Source organism: Polypterus senegalus, chromosome 8, assembly GCF_016835505.1.
Source record: "Polypterus senegalus isolate Bchr_013 chromosome 8, ASM1683550v1, whole genome shotgun sequence".
NCBI classification, from domain to species: domain Eukaryota; kingdom Metazoa; phylum Chordata; class Cladistia; order Polypteriformes; family Polypteridae; genus Polypterus; species Polypterus senegalus.
In genome coordinates, this window is record NC_053161.1 from 2,384,671 (window position 1) to 2,408,688 (window position 24,018).

The following is a 24,018-nucleotide window of genomic DNA, read 5'->3' on the forward strand; positions in this document are numbered from 1 at the left end:
GAAGGTCATAAACTTTTTCAATCATTGGCACTAACGTTTGTGTGTTTAGCATTGCCAGTTCCAGCAGATGGGGTAAACAGTGGAAAGACAGAGCATGTTCACCTATCTCTTTTCTGAAAAGTGCCCCTATTCCCCTTGTTGCACCCATGTTCACGCTTGCACCATCAACTCCAAAAGCACTCATTTTATGTACCCACCAATTTGGGTTGGTTGGGTCAGCATTCTGAAGCAGTGATTTAATGGTGTTTTGAATCCCTTCTGCATGACCATAATCAGTCTCATCCAAACCTACTAGATTAGTCTTAGGTGTTCCATCAGATACATACCTACAGTATGTGATGACATTGTCTTTCCCTGAGGCATCTGTTCCACAATCAGTTATAACAGAAATGTACAGTAGTTTACCTTTAAAGCTACTTCCAGGACATTACTTTTTAATTCATCTGCAATGCAACCAACAAACTCTGCACATGCTGTATCATTATCATATGTTTTTGACACATCCATGCCATTCTTCTTCATCAGCAGAATTTGAGATTTAAACTTTGTGAACGGTATTTCTTCCAGTGCAATCATATATGCTGCATTGAATTTTATTCTTTAATTCTTTCTGTCACTTTCTCACAAGCACGTTGCACTGCCTTTGCTATGGGGGTGTCACGAGGAGCAGACCTAGCGATCACACAGTCTGTGGCATTCTTGTGTTTCTTACTCTCACCATGCTTTTTCACAGTTTCCTTTTTAAAATGGCTCATACCAAAAATGAATTCTGTTTTACCAGCAATTTCTTGTTCGTTTTGTGCACAAAAGCTGCAATACATCTTTCTCTAGTCATACCGTAACCAAGCGAACTCCTGTAACCAAGTCGCTTTAAACTGTCTTCCAGGCGTCGGAGCCGCGGGTGCAGAAGACTTTGCTAACGGGAAAGAGTTGTCATCCTTTAATAACTGTACATTTCCGGACGCCGGTGCCTGTACCTTAGATAACCCACTGACTGAATTATTTTCGGTTCATTCAGAAGTAGACAAGGCAGGATTTGGACGAGTGGGCATTGAGAAAAAGTCGGAAAATTTTCGTTTGGCCATTTTGCGTGTTACATGGAAACTTAGAACATTTCGCATGTTACGTGGAAAGTTGGGACGGAATTTGAGGAGTAGTCGTGGCCCGATTCTCTTCTATTTCAGATCGCTATCTGCAGCAGTTAGCGAGATGACGTTTGAAGCAGAGTGGGCGTGTCAGATGGTGCCTCGCTTCGGTTTGGCTTTAATCACGTGATAGTGTAATAGGAAAGGCAGACGTGGGCTGAGAGTGTTCGCACATAATTAAAAGCCGTTTCTCCTGCTTTAAATTTTAAACTTTTCTTAGATTGAGAGAGAGAAAAAGAGAGAGAGAGTCGCCACCGGTGACTGGAATGAAAAAACTAGTCGCAAAATAGAAAATCAAGTCACATTGGCGACCATTTTAGTCGCCATCTGGAGCCCTGAATAATCATCAGTGAACCACCACCACCTTTGCCAGTCCAGCCAAAACGAATCGCTTTTCACCTTAATAAAAGGATAAGTGTGTATGCTTCTTTCTGTGTTTCCTTCTGGCTGCTATGTGTCCGTCATTCCAAAAGATGGTGAATACCATTTATAGTAATAAAATGCATTGTATTTGTCATTGAAATAGGTGGCACCTCACAAACATTAGCACTGCTTTTACGAATCCCATACTAAATTTAAAAGTGTGTATAAGAGACACGGGCATTGCATTTATCATTCCAACAGATCTTGTTGTGACAGAAACACGCTGTTCAAAGAAGGCACTCAGAGACCAGAGTATGTGCAGGCAGAATCTATATATATAATTCACTAAGGCAAGACAACCATGGAAAGCATGCCGGAAGGGGCGTGGATTCACTAAGCCGCCGACAAGTGAGACACCTATGGCGCGCAGGAAGGAGCCATGCCCACCAACTCCAAGACCATTGGATACGACAACTCACAGAGCCACGCCCACCAACTCGGATGCAACGACACAGAAAAACCGCCGTCATTTATATTCGTCTGTCGTAGAGGTCACATGCAGCTCCAACCCACGTTGACTGTTAATAGAGGCATGTTTAACGCGGAGGTGAATCGCCATATGCAGCGTGTAAAACTGTTTGCGAGGGGTATCCCATGGGATCCTTAAAAGATTCCTTTACAACTGAGGTTAAAACACAATGAAGTGCGCAGTCTTTAAAAAATGAGTTTTTGGTTATGATGCACGACCACGTGCACCATTGCAAACTGTTTTACATGCTACATACAGCAATTCGCATCCACAACAAACATACATCGTCTTAGATGCTCCTGCACTTTGGACACACCCCCCTCCCACCTCGCTACCACCGTGGTCGGGTGTCTTGGTGGATTATATATAGAAAGGCAGCCAAAACCGCACAGAGCAATGAAAAGTCTACGTGAGTCACAGCTGCATCTGGACTGTACAAAGACGACAACAACTCCAGTGACGAGTTGGAGGTGGGCACATGAGCAGGCAGTGCATACTGGACGAGAAATCAGCAGACTAGCATGACGGAGGGAGCGAGTGGACGTCCTTCTCCTCTCCTCCCGTTTCACCCACCGGACCTGAGCGCCGCACAGACGATTGTGTGTTGGTTCGTTCTGTGCATTGTTACAATGCTGCTTTTTTTGCTGATTTATTACATTACCGATTTTTCAAATGTTACTTTTCTCCCTGTGCTTAAAAATTATTAAAAAGCCGGCCTGATTATGCGGCGTATGGTACGCAGTGGGATGGCTATATTAATATATAATTCACTAAGGCAAGACAACCATGGAAAGCACGCCAGAAGGGGCGTGGACTCGCTGAGCCGCCGACAAGACAGACACCTGTGGCGCACGCAGAAGGAGCCACGCCCACCAACTCCTGGCTCCTCCAAGCCATGTTGACTGTTCATAGAGGCATGTTTCTCGTGGAGGTGAATCACCATATGCAGTGTGTTAAACGGTTTGCGAGGGGTATCCCATGGGATCCTCAAAACAATCCTTTACAAATGAGGTTAAAACACAAAGAAGTAAGCAGTCTTTAAAAACCGAGTTTTTGGTTACGACAAACGACCGCGTGCACCATAGCAAACTGTTTTACTGTGTTGGTTCGTTCCGTGCATTGTTATAATGTTGCTTTTCTTGCTGATTTATTACATTACCAATTTTTCCAATGTTAATTTTCTCCCTGTGCTTAAAAATCATTAAAAAAACCAGCCTGATTATGCGGCATATGGTACGCCGCGGGTTGGCTAGTCAAGATTTATTACATGATGTACACATGGTGTCAGTTCAGATGAATTGAGCAATGAGCAAATACAGCGACCTTGCATTTATTACAATTCTTATCAAAAGTTTTACCTCACTTAATTCATTCAACACTCCTGTCTGACTCCAAATTCCAATGGCCTTGGTTCCATGATTATTTCCCAGCCTAATGAACATGACACTCTATCTTATCCATCAAGGCCGCCTGGCAGGCTTTCTCCCCTCCTTGGTCCCATCTAGTTCCTGCCACCATTCTCTAGTCCTCAGCCATCTCTCGCTACCTAGAAAAGAGAGAGGCCTGCCTGTTAGCCTCTTTTTTCCACAGTTGACTTTGAATCGTGAGATATTGGTGGTTTCCAGCTTGCCAAGAAAAATAAAAAGATGCAACCACAAGCCTTTTTGTGACTTAACCCTTACTATACTAACATGCATTGGGATATACTGCTTATTTTCATACATGTTTATGATTCTCTTTGAATATATGTAAATCATCAACTTTAAGAATACAGTATACTCTTCTATATTTTCCCCCTTTTGGGGTTCACAAGAACCCCAATGATTTTACAACCCAGAAGGTGAAAAGGGGGAACCAGATCTCCTCCTACTTTGGGTCTTGAACCCAAGACCACTGTTAATCTTCACAACCTCTGGTTCATCATTTTCCCCTCCTGGTGACATAGAGGCCAAACATCTCCCCACTTTCATAGACTAGACAGGAGTAAAAGACTTCTTGCCGGCCAAATCAAGGGAGGCGCTATATACATCACTGGTATAAGTATACTTTGTTCAACGTACAGGGCCCTCTCCCTGGGGAGCTGTTACCAGCACTTCACCCAGGAGGCCTGTAGTTTTGCATCTTGTTTCATGTTCCGAAAAGTCATGCGGGAACAGAGTAAAATCAGATTTTGATGATGCTGTCAGGTTAACCTAACGACTTGAACGTTCATTTACCTGATGGCGATTATGGAAATAAATGAACTGAAAACTGGCTATAGTCAGGAAAGTACCATTCAATGCAGTCAAGAGAATAATTCCTGCTTTGGTGAACATAGCCCCCCCCCAACCCCCATGTTACTAGGTTTAAATAGAGACAATCCTAAGTGTGCTGGTCTTGCCTTTTGTTTTTAAGATTGGTTTACAATAAATACATAATGTCAGAGCTTTGTCCCTTAACCACCGAACTCCTAAATATGGTATAACATTGCAATCAATTAAACAATAAATATCATAGTTTCTCTTTTTTTCTAAAGTAACAATTTAATATACCTAGCTCTATGTTTATCTGCAATCACACCTTTTAATAATACTGTTTGTTGTGACAAAGACAGCACAAATATTTATCTTAAAAACTGAAAAGTTCCCATTTTTCTGTCGCCACTGATGTACACATCAATGATTAGAGATAAAATCCTTATACACATCATCATGCTCTCATCCTGATGCTTTCATCTATAAAGATGCCCAAATTTACACCCAGGTGTGGTCTTAAACTTGGACTACCTTTATCACATTAGCACAAACAGTTATAGTATTTTGTTGACAGTAGTTGTAAGTCCTCACTTTGGAAGATGTCAGCACTACTATCTGAAATACAAGTCACTGGCTCTTCTCTGCAATCACATTTAAACTGCAAGGGTTATACCCAAGCTTCTCATTAAAGCAGCTGAGATTTTTTAGATTGCATCTGCGCTTTTCAATTCACAAACTGCACATTCACCCCTACATGCATAAGACACTCCATCTCCTATATGCCAAATTATTACTTTTTTTTCTCATAATACCCTTCTTTCATAATTTTTATGCTCAATAAGCCATAATATTAATCATTTGGCCTGTGTCGCGTTCAACATGTCAGCCTAAACTGTATCACCCTATCCTAAAGGTTGTGGATGTTCTAACCTAGTCTACAGTAATACTACTTATATATACCATCTCATAAGTTTACTATTATTCTTCTCAAGTAATAAATGTTCCTAAATGTTAAGCCCTATATTTGTTATAATATTACCATCAATGACCAAGAATATCTAAACGGGACTGGCCTTAACTAGTAATGCTGGAAAGCCTCTGTGTTGATTGTCATTTAATGTAATCCCAAATATACATTTTATGCAGTGCTAGATTAGATTTTGATTAGCTCCAGATTACATAAATCATTGGTCCTTAGAGGTAACTCATCTTCTCATACTAAGTATCAATGGTCATATAAAAATATTTACCTAAAAATATTTAATCTTACACATTTGTTTATATACCAGGTGCTGGCCCATTTTTTAAAATTATTTAATTATATTATCCCAATTGCTATACCAGTTAAACCCAACACCTTTGAATTTATAATAAGTATATTCCCATTAGTACAAATATTCAATTAATACATGTTTCTTATGAAGAGTTCCTTTGGCCTGCTTTGCTTGCAGATAATTAGCTTTCCTTTCTATACCTTCCATAACTTCATGGCTCAAATCTTCTTTGATAGACTTTGCTGGTTGTCAAACAAGTGAACGGACTGTGGCCAAGTAAAGTGGGTTCCAGCAAAGAATTATGAGCCCTGCAGAATATAAATGTGACAATTTCTTCTCTGGTGAGGATTTAAGCCAGTCTTGGAGTCCAGTACCTCAAGGCAAAAGAGAAAATATTTAAAACTCTTGGTCCAAGGTGGGTGGATCGCATCTACTATTCAGAGCCCGCAATGATCTTTCGGCGTCAACTGTCACCAGCACAGTTGAATTCTTAGGAGCAGGAACCTGCGATGCCTTGGACTGGTATTTAAGTATGTTGTCCATTAGTCTGTCGGTTGATGGCCTGATCCCCAACTTGATCCTACCCCCCAACCCCTGCCCCCCCAGGTATGGCTGGGTTCTCCTTGGAGTAGGATGATTTGTTTATCTGAAGACCTTTATCACAGCCCAATCTTCCGGTTCAACTTCAAATGCTGTCATCTACGATATACTAGGATAAAAACAGCTTTGACCTGCAGGTGTAAAGTCTTAAAAATTTCCAGTAAATTAGTCAGCATGTCAGTTCTTCTGTAGCTACTTATGGATCTCAAAAGTAATGTTTCATAAGGTGTCAGATCTATTTTATTGGGGGTACCTCTTATCAGAAATATTACTGGCAGTAAAACAGATGATCATTTCAATCCAGTCTCTGCTTCTATCTGGGCCAATTTGTTTTTAATGATCAAAATAAATTTTAAAGGTGATAAGTACAATTTTCAGTTTTCCTCTCAATTTGGCTGTTAGATTCAAAAATAAATCCTAAAATGAAAGCTTTCCTTTGTAGCTATTTCCAATTTGGCTGCTGTTGTAAATCCTATTCAATTGAAAACATGTCCCTTGTAACAAGTAAATCATTACAAAAATAAAGTCAATCTGAATGCATATATACCAAGGGAAAAATATTCAATAATAAATCAATACAAAAATTGGTCTCATAATAGTGTTGGTGTGATATTCAAATTATCTCCATTGGTCCCATAATAATAATCATATTATTGGCACATAACTGAAAAATGGCTTCTAAAATGAAAATTTATTGTAATAACCCTGTCCTGTCTGCTCATGCAATCACAACATGGATATGTAATTTTGAAGAAACGGGTGCAGCCTTAAAAAAAAAAAGTCCCCAGGTTGAGCCACTTCGCATATTGCCCAGCAACAGATGGCAGCTATTCGATGATTGTTTTGAAGGCGCGTCATTTCACGCAACAGTAACATTCCATGGCCTCTGAGATCCCCAGATCTCACTGATTGTGATATTTTTTTTTCTCTTCTTCTTCTTCATGTGGGGACAACTTATAAGCCAAGTGTACCGCACATGTCCTGCAACTAATGCTGAACTAAAAAGCAGGATTGAAGTGTAAATCGCTGCCATTCCTCTTGACCAGTTATGTCAAGCAATGCAGAATTTCCGCAACAGGCTGTCAGAATGTGTTCGGAGAAATGGACAACACCTTCATGATGTTTTCTTCAAAACATAAAATGAATATTGATTACAATCATTAATTACATATCCTGTACAATACATTTCATCATTAAATGTATTTTGTAATATGTTTATTTGTGCATTGAACATCAATTGAAAATTTCCCGTTTCCCTGCACCACCCTGTGTGTGTGTGTGTATGTATGTATGTATGCATGTATATAAGTTATTTTATTTTTTTCTCTTTCTTTACTAATTTTACTAAAGTACCACATACATTTCTACCTGAGGCTTTAGAATTTTAATAAAAATGTCTAGAATGTTTCATTAAAGCATCAAATCATAAAAGTGAACCTTTCACCAGCTTTATAGTCATATAAAAACCAGCATTCCATTCTTTTTCACATTTAATTATGTAAGTCACCTATAACACAAGAAGGGGGATGAGTAAAAAAAAAATAATTAGATCAAAATGCCTTGTAATACTATGTATTTTTATGTCTGTGTTTTTTTCTTTTTTAAATGCCCTCTAGAAAATTTGTGCATTCACACCCATATCAAGAATAAAGAATCCACCCCTTTGTCAGTTAATCTTCACAGAATCTTAACCTAAGAAAACACTCTCAATTTATTTCTGTTAAATAACTCTGATTTCTTCTCCCCATAACCTCCTGCCAAAGCCAGTTGATCTTGCACACTCTTTCACTAACATATTTCAGATGTTTCTTGTTGGCTCTTGTAGAAAAAGAATGGCATATTTTACTTTTTAGTCAACTCCCTTTTTCCCTTTCAGCTTTTTTATATGCTTCACTGTCGGAAGGGGTGAAATCTCCTTTAAACAATTCTCAAAGAAATATCGCTTACCTTCTTAGGTGGCCACCATCTGTGTCCGTATCGCAGAGCCCTGCCCCACCTCTGGATTGTCGCAGCAGCCTTTTTTTCTGTCACATCGATGTCGTCAAGAATCTGTAAATCATCAACTTTAAGATTATACTCTTCTATAATGCATTTTGGAAAAGCCCATGGGAATTGAACAGATTTGTTTGCAGTACGGGGATGAAATGATCAAAATTACTTGAATTAAACACAGTCGAAGAGACAAGTATTCTGTTGATCGAAGTGGCTGTACAGCTTTGAAGGCTCAAAGCATTGAGGGAAATCAAGGTGCAAAGCCTTGCCCGTATTTGCATGTCGAGAACTTGAAAATGAAAATTCAAAGTGGAAAATGAAAATTCAGTGAGCAGCATGTGGTGCCATTGCTTATTTGTATTTTACTTTTCATTTTTGCAGGTTCATTGTGGTTCAGGCTGAAAATGAAATTGCAAGTTGAGCTTTTTAATTTTCATTTTAATTTTTGCAGCATTCTTGCATGCAGACTTTGAAAATTAAATTGTAAAAGATTGTATTTTACTGTCATAATTTTCAATTTAATTTTTGCAGAAAATATGTCCCATAACAATATACCAGAGCATCTTAAATTTTTTTTTTTGCTTCTCCTCGCTAAAGTGTATATCTAAATCTGATTATAGTCTTAAAGATGTTGTTATATACAGTAATTGAATATGGCCTCTTCCAATAGAAGGTTATGTACTTAAAATTAATTAACTGGAGATGTACTTAAAATTGGTGGTGTAGAGGGCAAAGAGAAAGGGAAGAGAGGACGGAATGCCAGTACATTACAAAGAGCACTCTTGCACAAACACATTCAATCAATTACCATTTATGCTCTTTAAACGAGAGTTTCATAATATTTTTAGATGGGTGGAATTATAGAGAACTCTACTGTTAACGTTCATCTCAACATAGGTATTTTATGAAAGTCCTAGATGGCCTTATTGTCACAGTTAAAAGAGGAGATCTTGAAGACTTTAAAAGAGTTGTAATTTTTTTGGTAAAAGCTGATGTCATAATCCTAGCTCTGTGGAGGAATCATTTGAACTAACAGTAAAAATCTTGTTAAAATAAATTCTGGCTAGTGGCAGCCTTATTAGGAAGCAGAGTATAACAAAGCTTTTCATTACCATAGTGACCTTACTTCTACAGACAAATTTGTGTCACTCTTACAATGTGTTCTAAGCATGCCTATATCCAGTTTTAAGAAACCTAAAGTGGATCTGAAAGCCATGCACTGTAACAGTTTAATTTGAATTTCTGGCAGTCAGCTCTACAGATTTGGTTACAGGAATGTCCTGTGTTATCATGATGGTCTTAATCAGCTTGGCTAGATTCTTATCCTTCTTCCTTGTCTCCGTAGAAACAGTCCTATACAACTCACTGTCTTATCCAGTTTTGCCTTGTCTTGGTTTTTTCTATGAAACACTCAAATTCACAAACAACGAGAGGCCATTCACTTCATTTGACGTGACTGGTTATTAAGCAGTGGTACACCCAGTAGTCTTTTCTTCAAAGATGAAGGATATCTGCTTTTATCAATTTGGTAATTTCTGACACTTACTGTCCTGTCTCTGTGAGGAAGTGCTTTCTTTTTTCAGTATTCACTATCCAGTATTTAAATCCTGTACCTTTTAAGTACAAATTACATGGTTTATCTGGCAGCATTAGTTTAGGTTAATATTTTTGAATTTTGAAACCTTGATTAGGGCAATACAAGACACCCTTGGTTACTGTTTTCTTCCTCTTTCTCTGTTAACATATTCTTTCTGTCAAAATTTCTCACCTCTTTCATTCTCTCCTATTAATCTACAGGGTTCTGTTGGCCTCAGTTAGCCCCTACTTTCGTGCAATGTTCACAAGCCCATTGGCAGAGTCTCGCCTTACTGAGATCCGACTACAGGAGGTGACACCTGAGGTGGTTCAGTCAGTAATTCACTTTGTGTACACTGGAGAGGCAAGGCTTAGTCCTGACACAGCAGAGGATCTCTTTGTTGCAGCCAATCGGCTTCAGGTCCTACCATTGCAAGACTTGTGCTCTAGGTAATCACATTTTATAATGGCATGTGGCTCCGTAATTTCTTCATATTGATTGACTTTATGGTGGCTAATCTCTTCTTTTCTCTCTTGCAGGTTCCTTTTTGAACACCTCTCCCTTGAGAACTGTCTGGGCATGTATGTGTTGGCCCGCTCTCATCATGATCCATTGCTTCTGCGTGCCTCCTTGCGCCTTGTAGCTCAAAACTTTCCACGTGTTTCTCGGCAGAAGGACTTTTTACTTTTGGATCCTGGCACACTTGGCAGCCTTCTGTCTTCAGATCGCTTGGGTGTAGAATCTGAACTAGAAGTTTATGATGCAGCTCGGCGCTGGGCTGAGCACCACCCAGAGCAGCGGTACCAGTATATGCCCTCCTTACTACGTCATCTCCGTCTTGGCCTGTTGAATGTAGATGAGCAACAGTGGGTTAAGGAGGAGTTGGGAGGTGTTCTTTGTGGTGGAGATGCTATGAAGCAAATAGCCATGCGTCCCCGAGAAGGAATGTTTGAAAAGAAGATTGTGTGCATTGATATAAAGCCCAGGGAAGACCCAAACCTGACTGATGGAGACTATAATGTGGACTGCTTTGATCCTCAGTCTGGCAAGTGGGAGAAGCTTGCAGCTCTCAAGTCTTTAATGTGCCCTGGTTGCACTGCCATGGGAGACCGACTTTTTGTCGCAGGTGGCTTACTAAAAAGTGGAGAAGTGTCTGATACTGTGCATGAGTATGATCCTGTGGCAGACCGCTGGACAGAGAGACCCTCGATGTCTGTTCCACGAACAATGCATGGCTTTCTTGGCTGCAGTGCTGTAGGAAAACTATTTGCACTGGGAGGTTGTAATCGAAGCTCTTTTCTGGACTCAACTGAGTGCTTTGACCTCCAGAACAACTCTTGGGCTACAGGGTCCAAAATGCCCCTGCCGTTGCGCTCATTTGCCTCTGCATCTTTGCGGGGCAGACTGTATCTGCTGGGTGGCACAACATTTGATCAGACACGAGCTGTAGTGCACCATGGAGTGCTAATTTACAATGCTATTACAGATTGTTGGACTCAGGTGCACTTAGAGACAGGTGCCACTTTCTGTGCAGGAGGGATTGCTGTAAGAGGAGGTGTTTGTGCAGTTGGGGGATACTGCAGGGATGCCACCAAATTCACAGATGGCAACCACACTCACTTGGAGCCTATGGATGCTACTGGCCGTGTTCTGTTTTTCAGGGAGGGCCGGGGATTGAGTCGGGAGGGCAGTGGGGGAAGGTCCCCTAGTCCAGTTGTCTTCCCTGGTTTGCCACGGAGAATTGCAGGTGGTGGGGTGGCCCGTTGGAAACGGCGAATTTATGTCTTGGGAGGGGAAAATGGCAACCGGTTTTATGACAGTGTTTATTGTTGGAAGCCGGGATGGAGAAGCTGGGTGCAGAGAAGGGAAAAACTGCCCATAGAAACTGGTGGTGTTAGCCAGTTTGGCTGTACCACGCTCAAATTCCCTAAGAAACACATTCTCTCTCTTCTTCGAGCACGATCTGAAGAAAACCTGGAAGAGAGTCAGAAGAGGAATTTCCCCTCTCCACGATAGTGTAAGGAACCACTTACAGGGAGTTTCAAGGGATTTTTGTGTAAGTCCGAAATTTCTCCACATTCTAGGGGGGTTGATGAGCCTACTGCCGGCCCATCGTCTAACAGCTGGTTAAGTTCAGTACAGCAGGTTTGATTCTGATGTGCTTATTTTTTGTCAATATCTCATGTCAGTGCTCTTGCTGCAGAGTTTGGCACCTCTGGTCCCTGAAGCCTGCTAACATCCTAAACTGCAAATGTTTGTCTGCAGTGCTTTCCACTATGGCTCCACTAAGGGCAATCATTTCACTTTGTTTATATACAGAATATGCTGGCAATGTCACTGCTGCTACTAGTTAATATATAAAGTTGCAAATTAGACCATTTTACATAAAATGCTTATACATTGATACACCTCTCCTTTCTAAAATCTACTTTTCAACATGCTTTATTTTTGAGCTTGCTTACATATGACTTTCACATTCATGATGTCAGTTTGAGCCTCCACCTTTGCTACTTTCTGTCTCTGATAAGTTAAGATGTCCCTTTAGCTTATTTTAACTAAATATTGTACTTTTTCATTAATAGGAGAGTTTTGCGGTGTACTTGATTTCTTTTTACAAAGAGGGATACAAGCATTTTTGAATAGCTAATGTATCTGTTTTTTACCACAGTACAGTTTAACTTATCTGCTTGATGTGTTAAGATTTTTTGGCAACCTCCATATGCTAGTGTTTAGTGAAAAGCAAATAGAACTGCAGCCAGAGTAATGGCTGAGTCATGGATAAAGAACACACACTTGCAGTTCATTTCATATTATGTGCAGTTTTCAGAATTTTCCAAAGTTTCTTATGCATATAAAATGCAATTCTTATCTTGCATGTCTCCACAGAATAGTGACAATGATGTACTACCTACAAGACGACACCCCATTTACATAAAAATAAATATCAGCATACATATAGTACAACAGATGCACAGTTGGAAACTATATATTGTATTTATGGCTGTCTGCTTAGTATCTTTGGCATGACCTATGGATACTATCTCCTGAATCTTCTGGTCTAAGTGCAGAAGGTTCTGAATAGTTTATCAGAATGGAGGAGTGAGAAAAGCAGCTATATAGGATGAAGTCTTCTATATGGTTGGATCCAAGTAATGAGTGCTACCTTAACCACCCTCTGCAGTTCTTTATGATGTTTGTGGTTAAAGTTACATGCATAGTCTCTGAACAAGTCATCAATGACATTTTATCGCAAATATAACTTTTCCAAGACAACAGTTATAATTGAACTAATCCAAGTTTACTTCAGTACAGTATTGATTGTTGTTTCATTCCAACATTTGTTTCTTCTTAAACGTTGATTTGGAGAGCCTATTGTGTTTTTCACTGGTTGAACCTGTGCAATTGCTAGACAGAACTTATCGTACAGCATTAACACTAATAACAATTATTGTTTTCCAGATAAGGAAGTGAAAATACATTGTGATTAATTCAATATTGCTTGTAATTCATGGTCTTTCGTAACAGTGGTATTTTGTCAACCATGAAACATAAAAAGAGAACCATAATAAAAAATAATTCTAAATACTTTAGTTAGCAATATAACTTTTCTAAAATCTTCTCAGGAGTGTAAAACATTTCAAGTCGCTACTTCTCAATCTATTTGGCCATGTTGAACACCTGACATTGCCCTGTGGTGCGCTGGCGCCCTGCCCGGGGTTTGTTTCTTGCCTTGTGCCCTGTGTTGGCTGGGATTGGCTCCAGCAGATCCACATGGCCCTGTAGATGAAATTATTCATGCAGACATCCCATGAAAAGATTGCATTCTTTTTAAGTTTGCATGTTTGATCAAAATTTAAATAGCTGTTAACCACATACTCAAACACAAGATTTGTATATTCTTTAGAAAGAAAAAGTGATGGCCTCTGTGAGTTGGCTAAGTTTGGTAGTAATTGGCCAATGCAGATTGTTACTGAAATACTTCCAGATAACACTGACTTAACGTTGTTGATAAAATAAGCAGATAATCAACACCTTCATTTAAAATGACAATGCTGGGTCATACAAGTTTAATTATAATGTTCAAAGAAATTTCCCACTACACTTTGGAAAAATGACTGAAGAAGAGTTTTAAATAGGAGATCATTTTGAGCAGTTCAAAAATGGATGATGTTGAACTTTTTTACCTGGCATGCCTGTCATTGATTTTTCATACCGATACACCTTTATTGTTTTTTTTCCCTCTCAACTATGTAATACATTTCACTGGACAGTTCTTGAGCAATTGATTATTTTCCTCCAACTATTATGTGTACTCGGCTAGGCTTGCAAAAGAAAAAATGGCATCTTCTATGTTTAAAATCAGCTTGTACTTGTTATGGTTTGGGGCAATCACAGTACGCATCTGGTTATTTGGATGTTTGATTAGAATTATTGGTTGGGTTGTCAGAAGTTCAGCCTGTTTAACTATGTCATTTGATAAAGTGTGTGGGTCAAAATTTCCAAAGCTTGTCTGACATAGTAAACATGTCTTAGTACATTGTTTTGATGCATATAGTACATATTTAAAAATGAGTAAAAAAGTAATTCATTGCACAATAGTAGTTTAGTTTGTATCACGGTGGCATAATACTTAGACATTGCTAACTGTGCCAATCAACCAAGTTACAAAGGTTCACAAATGCTTTTTCTGAGGTAGCTGTGTACTACCATCCATGTTCCTGACCTGATGATTCGTTTGGCTCACTTTATATGTATTCTCAAGCTGCAGAATGACTTTGAGCAGTGCATTTTAATTTTGAATGTCGCATGGAAAGCTGAATCTTTGTATTTTGTGCTTAGTTATGGTTGTTATACGGTGTGATAGATTTTATTGTGACTAAAGGGTATGTTGTGCAAGTCACAATGCTTTGAGAAATATTAAATTTTCATTCTGCTGCAGATGAGAAATTAAATATGCTTATTTACATGTATATATTTCAGACATAGAGTGACGTGTAAAAGTTTGGACACCCTTGCTTAAAATGTCTATTACTGTGAATTGTTAAATGAGCAGAAGATGAACGTATCACCAAAAGGCATAAAGAAGCAGAAGACATGCTTCTTGAATATTTTAAACACAATTGCATTTATATTTCCATCATTCACAGGTGCAAATACCAAAAATGTGAAAAGGGCCTGAGTTTAAGTTTAGGCACCCAGCTTGTTCAGTACTTAGTAACACCCCCTTTGGCAAGTATCACAGCTTATAAACAATTTTGTAGCCAGTTAAGAGACACTTCTGCAAGGTTCTTGGGTCATCTTGCAGGCACTGCTCTTTTGAAATCTATCCACAGATTTTCAACGGTGTTTAGGTCGGAGGACTGTGAAGGCCATGGCAAAGCCGTCCACTTACGCCTCTTGAAGTATTCCATTGTAGATTTTGAGGAGTGTTTCAGATCATTATCTTGTTGTAGGACCCATCCTTTTTTTAATTTCATTTTTTTTTTTTTTTTTTAACCAAATGGTGTTAATTTTACTTCCAGAATTTGCTGTGCCACTGGCTGCAACACAAGCCTAAAGCAGGATTGATCTACCCCCATGCTTAATGTTTGGAGAGGTGTTCTTTTCCTGGAAAAAAATGTTCTATTTTGACTTCATCAGTCCACAGGACTTGTTTCCAAAATGCATCAATCTTGTTTAGAAGTTCAGTTACAAAGTTTAGGTGATGAATTTTGTGGCTAAGACTTGGGAAAGGTTTTCTTCTGCCGACTCTACCATGAAGGTCATATTTATTCAGGTGTCACTGCGCAGTAGAACAGTGCACCACCATTCCAAAGCCTGCTAAATCTCCCTGAAGGTCTTTTGCAGTCAAATGGTGGTTTATATTTGCCTTTGTGGCAATCCAACAAGCAGTTCTTTCAGAAAGATTTCTTTGCCTTCCAGACCTCAACTTGACATCCACTTTTTCTATTAACTGCCATTTCTTAATTTCATTACAACTGAGGGAACAGCAACCTGAAAACGCTTTGCTATCTTCTTATAGCCGCCTCCTACTTGGTGAGCATTAATTATTTTATTTTTCACAGTGCTAGGCAACTACTTAGAGGTGCACAGGGCGGTTAATTATTGGGACAGGGTTTGAGGAGTCTGGGGTTTCCTAACAATGACTGTGAACAAGCCATGGCCCCAATGAGCAAATTAAAGTCTGAGACTTGGTAAAAGTAATCAGAGACCTCACATATCTTAGCATGCCCAAACTTTTGCATGGTGCTCCTTTCCTTTTTTCACTGTACAGTTTTAAAAACAATACCCTAATCTTGTATAGAAGGCTGAAAAGAAATGTCATCTTTAACTTTATGCCTTTTGGTGATCAGCTCATCTTCTGCTCATTTAACTTTTCACTGTAAGACATTTTAAGCAAGGCTGCCCATATTTCTGCATGCCACTGTATGATAATATTCATTTGTTCATTGTGGCATACAATCTTTATCTCAAGATCTGCCTCTATTGTTACAAAAATAACACTAGCTACATTGTTAACTGAAAGAACATGGTTCATGTTTCATGAACTTTAAGGTTTAATATGAGAAACTTGTTTCTTCCTTTATTTCAATAAGAAATGAAAATTCGCTTAGATGAGGTGTTATGCATGCAGCGTTTGGACTCTGTTGAGATGTTAATATTTTTCTCTTTTCCTTTCCATCATTGCCATTTGAATTTTGGCCTTAAGCACTTGGAATTGGTTTGGCCTAGTAGTAGACTGATCAATCAAAAAAAGGTAACTCACTGACACATCAGCACGACAAACATATGTTTCCCAAGTTGCCATGTGGTCTGTGTATCCTCCTTGGCTTGTTGGTGGCAATCTAAAGTGCTAATTCTGTTGGAATACAGTGTAAAATGTGTCAAACTGTGAATAGCCAAATTAGTTATTATGAATACAGTGAGGAACATAAGTATTTGAACACCCTGCGATTTTGCAAGTTCTCCCATTTAAAAATCATGGAGGGGTCTGAAATTCACATTATAGGTGCATTCCCACTGTGAGAGACAGAATGTAAAAAAAAAAATAATCAGGAAATCACATTGTATGATTTGTACAGAATTTATTTGTATTGCACTGCTGCACATAAGTATTTGAACACCTGAGAAAATCAGTGTTAATATTTGGTACAGAAGCCTTTGTTTGCAATTACAGAGGTCAAACATTTCCCGTAGTTCTTGACCAGGTTTGCACACACTGCAACAGGGATTTTGGCCTACTCCTCCACACAGATCTCCTCTAGATCTGTCAGGTTCCGGGGCTGGCGCTGAGCAACACAGAGATTTTCAATTGGATTTAGGTCTGGAGACTGGCTAGGCCACTCCAGAACCTTGATATGCTTCTTAAGGAGCCACTCCTTGGTTATGCTGGCTGTGTGCTTCGGGGTCATTGTCATGTTGGAAGACCCAGCCATGACCCATTTTCAGTGCTCTGACTGAGAGAAGGAGGTTGCTGCTCAAAATCTCACACTACATGGCCCCATTCATCCTCTCCTTAATACAGTGCAGTCATCCTGTCCCCTTCGCAGAAAAGCACCCCCAAAGTATGATGTTACCACCCCCATGCTTCACAGTAGGGATGGTGTTCTTGGGATGCAACTCCTCCTTTTTCCTCCAAACACGGCGAGTGAAGTTTAGACCAAAAGGTTCTATTTTGGTCTCATCTGACCACATGACTTTCTCCCATGCAGCCTCTGGATCATCCAGATGGTCACTGGCAAACTTCAGACGGGCCTGGACATGTGATGACTTGAGCAGGGGAACCTTCCGTGCAATGTGTGATTTGAAACCATGACGGCATAGTGTTCTACCGACAGCGACCTTTGAAACTGTGGTCCCAGCTCTCTTCATGCCATTGACCAGCTCCTCCCGTGTAGTTCTGTGCTGATTCCTCACCTATCTTATCATCTGTGATACCCCACGAGGTGAGATCTTGCATGGAGCCCTAGTCTGAGGGAGACTGACAGTCATCTTTAGCCTCTTCCATTTTCTGACAGTAGCTCCAACAGTTGATCTATTTTCACCAACCTGCTTGGCAATTGCCCCGTAGCCCTTTCCAGCCTTGTGGAGGTCCAAAATTTTGTCTCTGGTGTCTTTTGACAGCTCTGTGGTCTTGCCCATGGTAGTAGTTGGAGTCTGACTGACTGTGGGGTGGACAGGTGTCGTTAAAGAGCTCAGACAGGTGCTACTAATTAAGATTACCAAGTGGAGTGGAGGTGGACGACTTAAAGGCAGAGTGACCGGTCTTTGAGAGCCAGAATTCTTGCTGATTGCCAGGTGTTCAAATACTTATGTGCAGCAGTGCAATACAAATAAATTCTGTACAAATCATACAATGTGATTTGCTGAATTTTTTTTTTACATTCTGTCTCTCACAGTGGGAATGCACCTACAATGTGAATATTAGACCCCTCCATGATTTCTAAGTGGGAGAACTTGCAAAATCACAGGGTGTTCAAATACTTATGTTCCTCACTTTATATCAGCAACCATCCAACTCTTGGAACTGTAGTTGAATTTCCCCAAATGCAATTAACTCATTAAAACTACATGCACTCTATCCAATGTGAACATGTATGCAAATAAATTCCATTGTTTTTCTTCTCTATTCATTTTAAATAGTGTTCCATGTTATCAACATCATCCCACTTATCTTACTGCTTCCTAGTAAACAAATATAAATTCTAATTTGACTGGATTTTGGGCCTCAAGAAAAGCTATTTGCAGAATTAGGATCTAATAAAGTACAAAATAAAAGTGAAGTGAATATCCGTTCCAAACACTACCATTCTATGTCCTATGTACTGTATATTATAAATGTGTCGCTCAGTCTTTAGTTTGCTGCCATTAAAAAATGCACCCATAGGCCAAGCCTTTTACAGAAAAATACAAAGCAGAAGTCCTAATGTGACATTCAAATGCAACATATTTAAAGTGATAAAAATGAAAGGGAAAAATTAAATGAAGGTAAATTAATGTTTTCATGAGCTGTCAAATTTGTCTAGTAATTTTGTTTCTTTTGCAGTTTCGGACTAAGGCATCTTTTCACTACTTCAGATGAAATTTAGCTCTGACACACCATACTCTTTATGAATCATTTTTAGGATGAAACACTGCCTGTTTGCTTTGACTCTTATCTATTTGTAATCCCTTGTTAAGATGACTCTTCCTCTTCTCAAATGGTGATTCAAAACTGCTACAATCTTGTACTGTTTCAAAAATTTTAAGTTGTGATTCCTTGCTTGTCTGCTTATATATGTGGAGGTTCATCACCTGTACATGTGTTTTATACCTTCAGTTTTAAGTTTGGAATTACACTGCTGGTCAAAAATTTTAGAACACCTTAGTTTTTCTTCAGATGTAATCAGTTAAAATGCAGTGAATGACCTAAATTGGTGAAAAGGTAATTCATAAATTGACAGAGGTTTAAATTTAAAGCTTAGGTTAGCAAAAAAATGAAAAAAGGATATTTGTGAATATTGTAAATGGGCCTTTGTCAGGGAGTAGTTTAATAGGCTACAACCTACAGATGTACTGCAACAATTAAAATTAAGTCTTGCAAGTTGAAGCAAACAGTTTGCACAGGTGTCCCAACTTCTGTTGATTACTCAAAATCCCTCTGCCTCAAAAGCATAGTTGGAACTTGCAGTGTTACTACACCCTCTGAAGTACTACTTTGACAATATTGCACTGTTAAAGAACAAATAAACAATGCCAAATTAGTAATAAGTCAAGAAATCAAGTGTACATAATTTTATTTAAATTTTTGATTCATCAAAATAGCCACCTTTTGCTGATATAACAGCCAAACTGGTAACCCTTTTGATTCAGAATGCCAATCACTCTGTGCAAGTCACCAAACCCGGCCTTCAGCACAAGATCTCCAGTCCATCACACTTCCTCATCCATGTTTGACAGTCTGTGTCCTTTCACCAAGTCAACGATATACAAACATTCTGTGTGATTAACTGAATATTTCAGACTTTGATTTATTGGTCCATCAGACTTTCTTCCAGTCTTCAGTACACCACAGCTGTCATTTCATGGCCCTGTTTTATCCTTTTAAGGAATAGCTTTCTTTTTGCCACTCAACCTGTCAAACCTGCAGCACAGAGTCTCTTATTAGTATAAACTGAAACTTGATTTTTTTCAACCACTGTTAAGCTGTGCTTGAAACTGTTTGTGCTGCGAGGTGCCTACCATGCAAGCTGGTGACCCTCAGAAATTTGTCTCCTGACTGGGTTTTCACTTTGGTTCTCAGATCTCCTCCTGTCAGTGTTTCTTTCAGTTTCCATTGAACTTTGGACTATGATTTTTTTTTTTTTTTTGCAGTTTTTCTAAATTAAAGGCCCACACCTGTGAAGGTAATAATGCCTAATTTCATCTGTTAATTGCCATTTTGCCATTACCACTGCAATATTGTCCTTCAGAGGATGTAATCAAGAGAAGTTGGGACACCTGTGCAAACTGTTTGCTTTAACTTGCAAAGTTTAACTTACTTTAATTGCCGCAGAACATCAATAGGTTGTAACCTTATCGGTTGTTCCCTGAAGAAGGCCCTTTTCACTATTTTAGGCCATTCACTGCATTTCGGCTGGTTAAATCAGAGGAAAACCTGAGGTGTTCTGAAACTCTGCAAATTTGTACTTTTTTAGCCCATTTGGCGATATACGCTGACATAGGTATACTCGTACATTTTCCATTTTTTACTTAATTATTATTTGGCACATTAATTGGAACAAATCCTGATAATGTACATAAAATGTAAAACATTTATTTACTACTACATGGCCAATAAGTCAGTGATTTTAAGAGTAAATGTTTAAAAAAGAAAAATGCAAGGTTAATGTTAAAATTAAAATGAACCTATACATGCCACCTTCACCTTGAGGGGGAAAAAAAACAACATTGCTAAATTGTAAATGAAGGAGGGTGTTTGATAAAGACCCAACTGAATACTGTGAATATTTTCTGTTTTCACATATCTGTTTTCCTCTCCACATTACAGAGAAGTAAAAATTAGGTTGATTTGTAACTCTTGAGTTGTTCCAGTAAAGTTGTATGTGAGGAATTGTGCACTATTATGGATTTGTCCCCTGTGCAGTACTGTCAGGTTAGGATCTTGTTTTCCAGCACCCTAGTACTGGATCAAGCAAGTACATAAAAATCAGTAAAATATTAAATGATTATCCAGGACAAATTGTTAATCCATGAGTTTAGGTTGCATCCAACAGCAATCAATATATCTTTATTCATGCATAGCATATCAGCTAATCACTATTGTTTAGAAGAGCATTTTTAAAGTAAATTTTCTTTAGTACTTATGAATGTTTACCAAGTATTTTCTTTCTCAGGTCCCTATAAAATATCCTGTATTGTGCAGAAATAAATTGATGCTATCACCAGATTAAAGATGTAAGAAACAGCAAAGTTTAGTAATTGAGGTGTGGATGTAGTAATATGGCTATAGTAATTCATATGCTCTTTCACAAGAGGATTTTATTGGTGCTTCTGCTGTCTTATATCACTTCAGCAACACTGCATGTATACTAGTATACTTAAAGTTTTTGGGGGCTCTGAAAGTGGACAGTTACTAAAATATGACATTTCTGCCTCTTTTATTCTCTGCAAACCTTTTGTTTTGTCTGTGAGCTAAATAGTATCTTAGTATAATCTAAGACATTTTATATATTTATTTATTTTCCCTCATGACTACCTGACATTTGTACGCTTCAGGAGCCCACACTTGCTTTGACTTGTTTTATCCACTATAAATATTTCAAGTGTTTGTCCCTTCTCTGTGTAAATTAATAATGAGTACTAATTCAACAGAGGAAAGATGTCAAACTTTGGATGTGTGGATAGTTTCTAAAGAGTTTGGCTTAATTGTAACAATTTGTGTTTTACTAGGGGCAGTGTCCAGCTCTTGAAGAGGTGCCAACTTTTAACTTAAATTGAGTAATGTCAAGCAGCACTAGAGGAAGAGCAGTCCATTTATCACACTCTATTGGCAGTGTCCAGAGCTTGGGCCAAAGTTTATATTTTAAATGCAGCATCCATCTTTGGAGCATTTTCCTGTATTTTGAAGGATTTATTTTTCTGTACCAAGGGATTGGGATTAACTGGATAAATCCTTGGAAGCAATGTCTGTGCGCCTGGGGCTAGCAGTATAAACTATATTAAGAAGCATTGATAGTGCCTCACATGTAACCTGCCACAGCTGAAGGTCCTGTAACTTTTATTTTATGTGATTTGCTAACCTTCCATCACTGCAAACTGGCATGCAGGATTGACATGGCACTTTATGAAGGGTTGGGGTAGCTTTAAACTTAACTAGGTTTTTGAAAATTGGGAGGGGGAGGCAAATGGGGATGGGATGGATTTGGAAGGCTGTGAATGTCTGTTTTGAGTGTAAACCTGAGCATAGCCAAATCTGTCAGAATAAAGGGGTATTTTGCCTTTTGACATTTTCCTGTGTAATCATTAATAGCCATTGCATGTTACAAGCCCTGAACTACCAAAGCACTTTAGTGGTGGTCGTCTCCTATTCAGTTTCAGTATCTGTCTTTTTTTACCAAAAAAAAAAAAAAACGCCCCCTTGCAGTGTATTGATCTTCTGAGTTACAAACTATTAATTAAATGAATTTAGCATGGTCAAAATGTTTTCATAATTCAACTGCAGTGCTGTAGCTCTAACACCTGTATTAGGCTAGTTTTATCATTGAAGACATGATATTGGTCTACTTCAGTGTTTCTTCCTCTTTTTCTTCCTCACTTCTGTGTGGGTCAATGTGCTTGATCAGCTTTCTCCAAACAGCTTGGTCCTACACCTCTTTGACAGTCAAACCCTTTTCCTTTAGATCTTTTTTTACTTTATCCATCCATCTCTGTTTTGGTCTCTCTCACTTTCTTTTCCTCTGTACTTCCATTCCCAGCACTTTTTTGCCCACATATTCATTGTCTGTCCTCATCACAAGCCCATACCACTTCAGTCTACTCCCCTGTATTTTTTAGACATCTCTCACATTTTAACCTTCACCTGAATTTTTTTTTATCACACAATACTCCTGATACCTGGTTGCAAATGTTCCATCCACACTGCAATATATGGGTTATATCTGCATCTAGTTTTCCGTCTTGGGCTATAACTTACCCTAGATATTTAACTTGATCCACTCTTTTTAATAGCTGCTCCTGCAGACTAGCAATTTAATCCTGATCTTAATTAACCCTCATATTTTATGTCGTCTTCCAGTTTATCTTCAACACTCTATCTTCGAAACCCCTTCTCCATTCTTCCATCTTCCTCCTTTCTGGTGCTACACAACACAAGTTTATTAGCAACAAGCATGCACCATGACTCAATATACCTTGTTACCTTGAACCCTCAGACCACACGTCAGACACCAGATAAAAATCCAAGAAAGTAATTTAATAATTCTGTAATGTGCACAAAGCACCTCCACTATACACAATAATAACAATACAATAATCAATATTACAATCCTCCACTCCCAGACGCTTTGTCACCCTTCCTCCCAACTCATCTCAGCTTGCTGTGGTTTCCCAGAGTCCTTTATAGTCCTTGACCCGGAAGTGTTTCTGTCCCTTACTTCACGTGATTTCATAACACTTCCAGGTCAGGTGAAAACTCCTTTTCTTCAGCCCAGAAGTACTTCATTATTTCCGTTCCCATGACTAGAAAGTACTTTCGGGCTAAAATAAAAATCCTCGCGCCTTCCTGCAGCATCCCCCATGGTATCCAGCAGGGCTGTGATGTAAAACTCCAATGTCCATGATACCCTGCAGGACCTCGGGGCACCTCCATGTTGCAAGAAGGACTCCATCTGGCGGCGTGGGGGTATTGGCCGGGATAAACTGTCGGCCATATATCACAAGAGTCTATACAGTTGTCTTTCACTGATTTCAATAGCCTGTAAGTAAAAGACCCACAGTACTCAAGTCTACCTGGTATAAGATGAACAAGCAGACATTCAGTACTATTGAAATGTGACAAAAATGTGTGTTAAAGATAGTGGCTACAATTCATACAGACTGAGTCAACATATAGTATCTAGTATGGTATTTCTCTGTAATTTGCAAAGATACTAACTAAAAATGTTTAATTTTAGTGTTATTTTTAAACAATGCCTATACAAGGAAAGCAGGAGGAGAAAGCAATGTAGATTTTGTAACATTTCATCTCAAGTTTTTTGTTGTCTAGTTATAAAGTGTTGAGCAGAATAATAAGTGGCAGAGTCAATCATTTTCAGCCTGCAAGTTT

General features: G+C 38.9%; 1 protein-coding gene across 3 annotated transcripts in view; it reads left to right on the forward strand.

The window, feature by feature from the left end:
* Window positions 1-22,199, forward strand: part of si:dkey-260j18.2 (uncharacterized protein LOC325231 homolog) — a 66,269-nt gene extending 44,070 nt beyond the window's left edge. For 2 of the 3 annotated variants that reach the window (XM_039760605.1, XM_039760606.1), the window contains 3 exons: window positions 9,935-10,162; window positions 10,253-11,769; window positions 21,645-22,199. In XM_039760605.1, coding sequence (XP_039616539.1) covers window positions 9,935-10,162; window positions 10,253-11,729 — 1,705 coding nt within the window. In that variant the 3' untranslated portion in view covers window positions 11,730-11,769; window positions 21,645-22,199. The remainder of the gene's footprint in view (window positions 1-9,934; window positions 10,163-10,252; window positions 11,770-21,644) is intronic. The other variant, XM_039760607.1, reaches the window with a different exon arrangement.
* The last annotated feature ends 1,819 nt before the right edge of the window (window positions 22,200-24,018 follow it).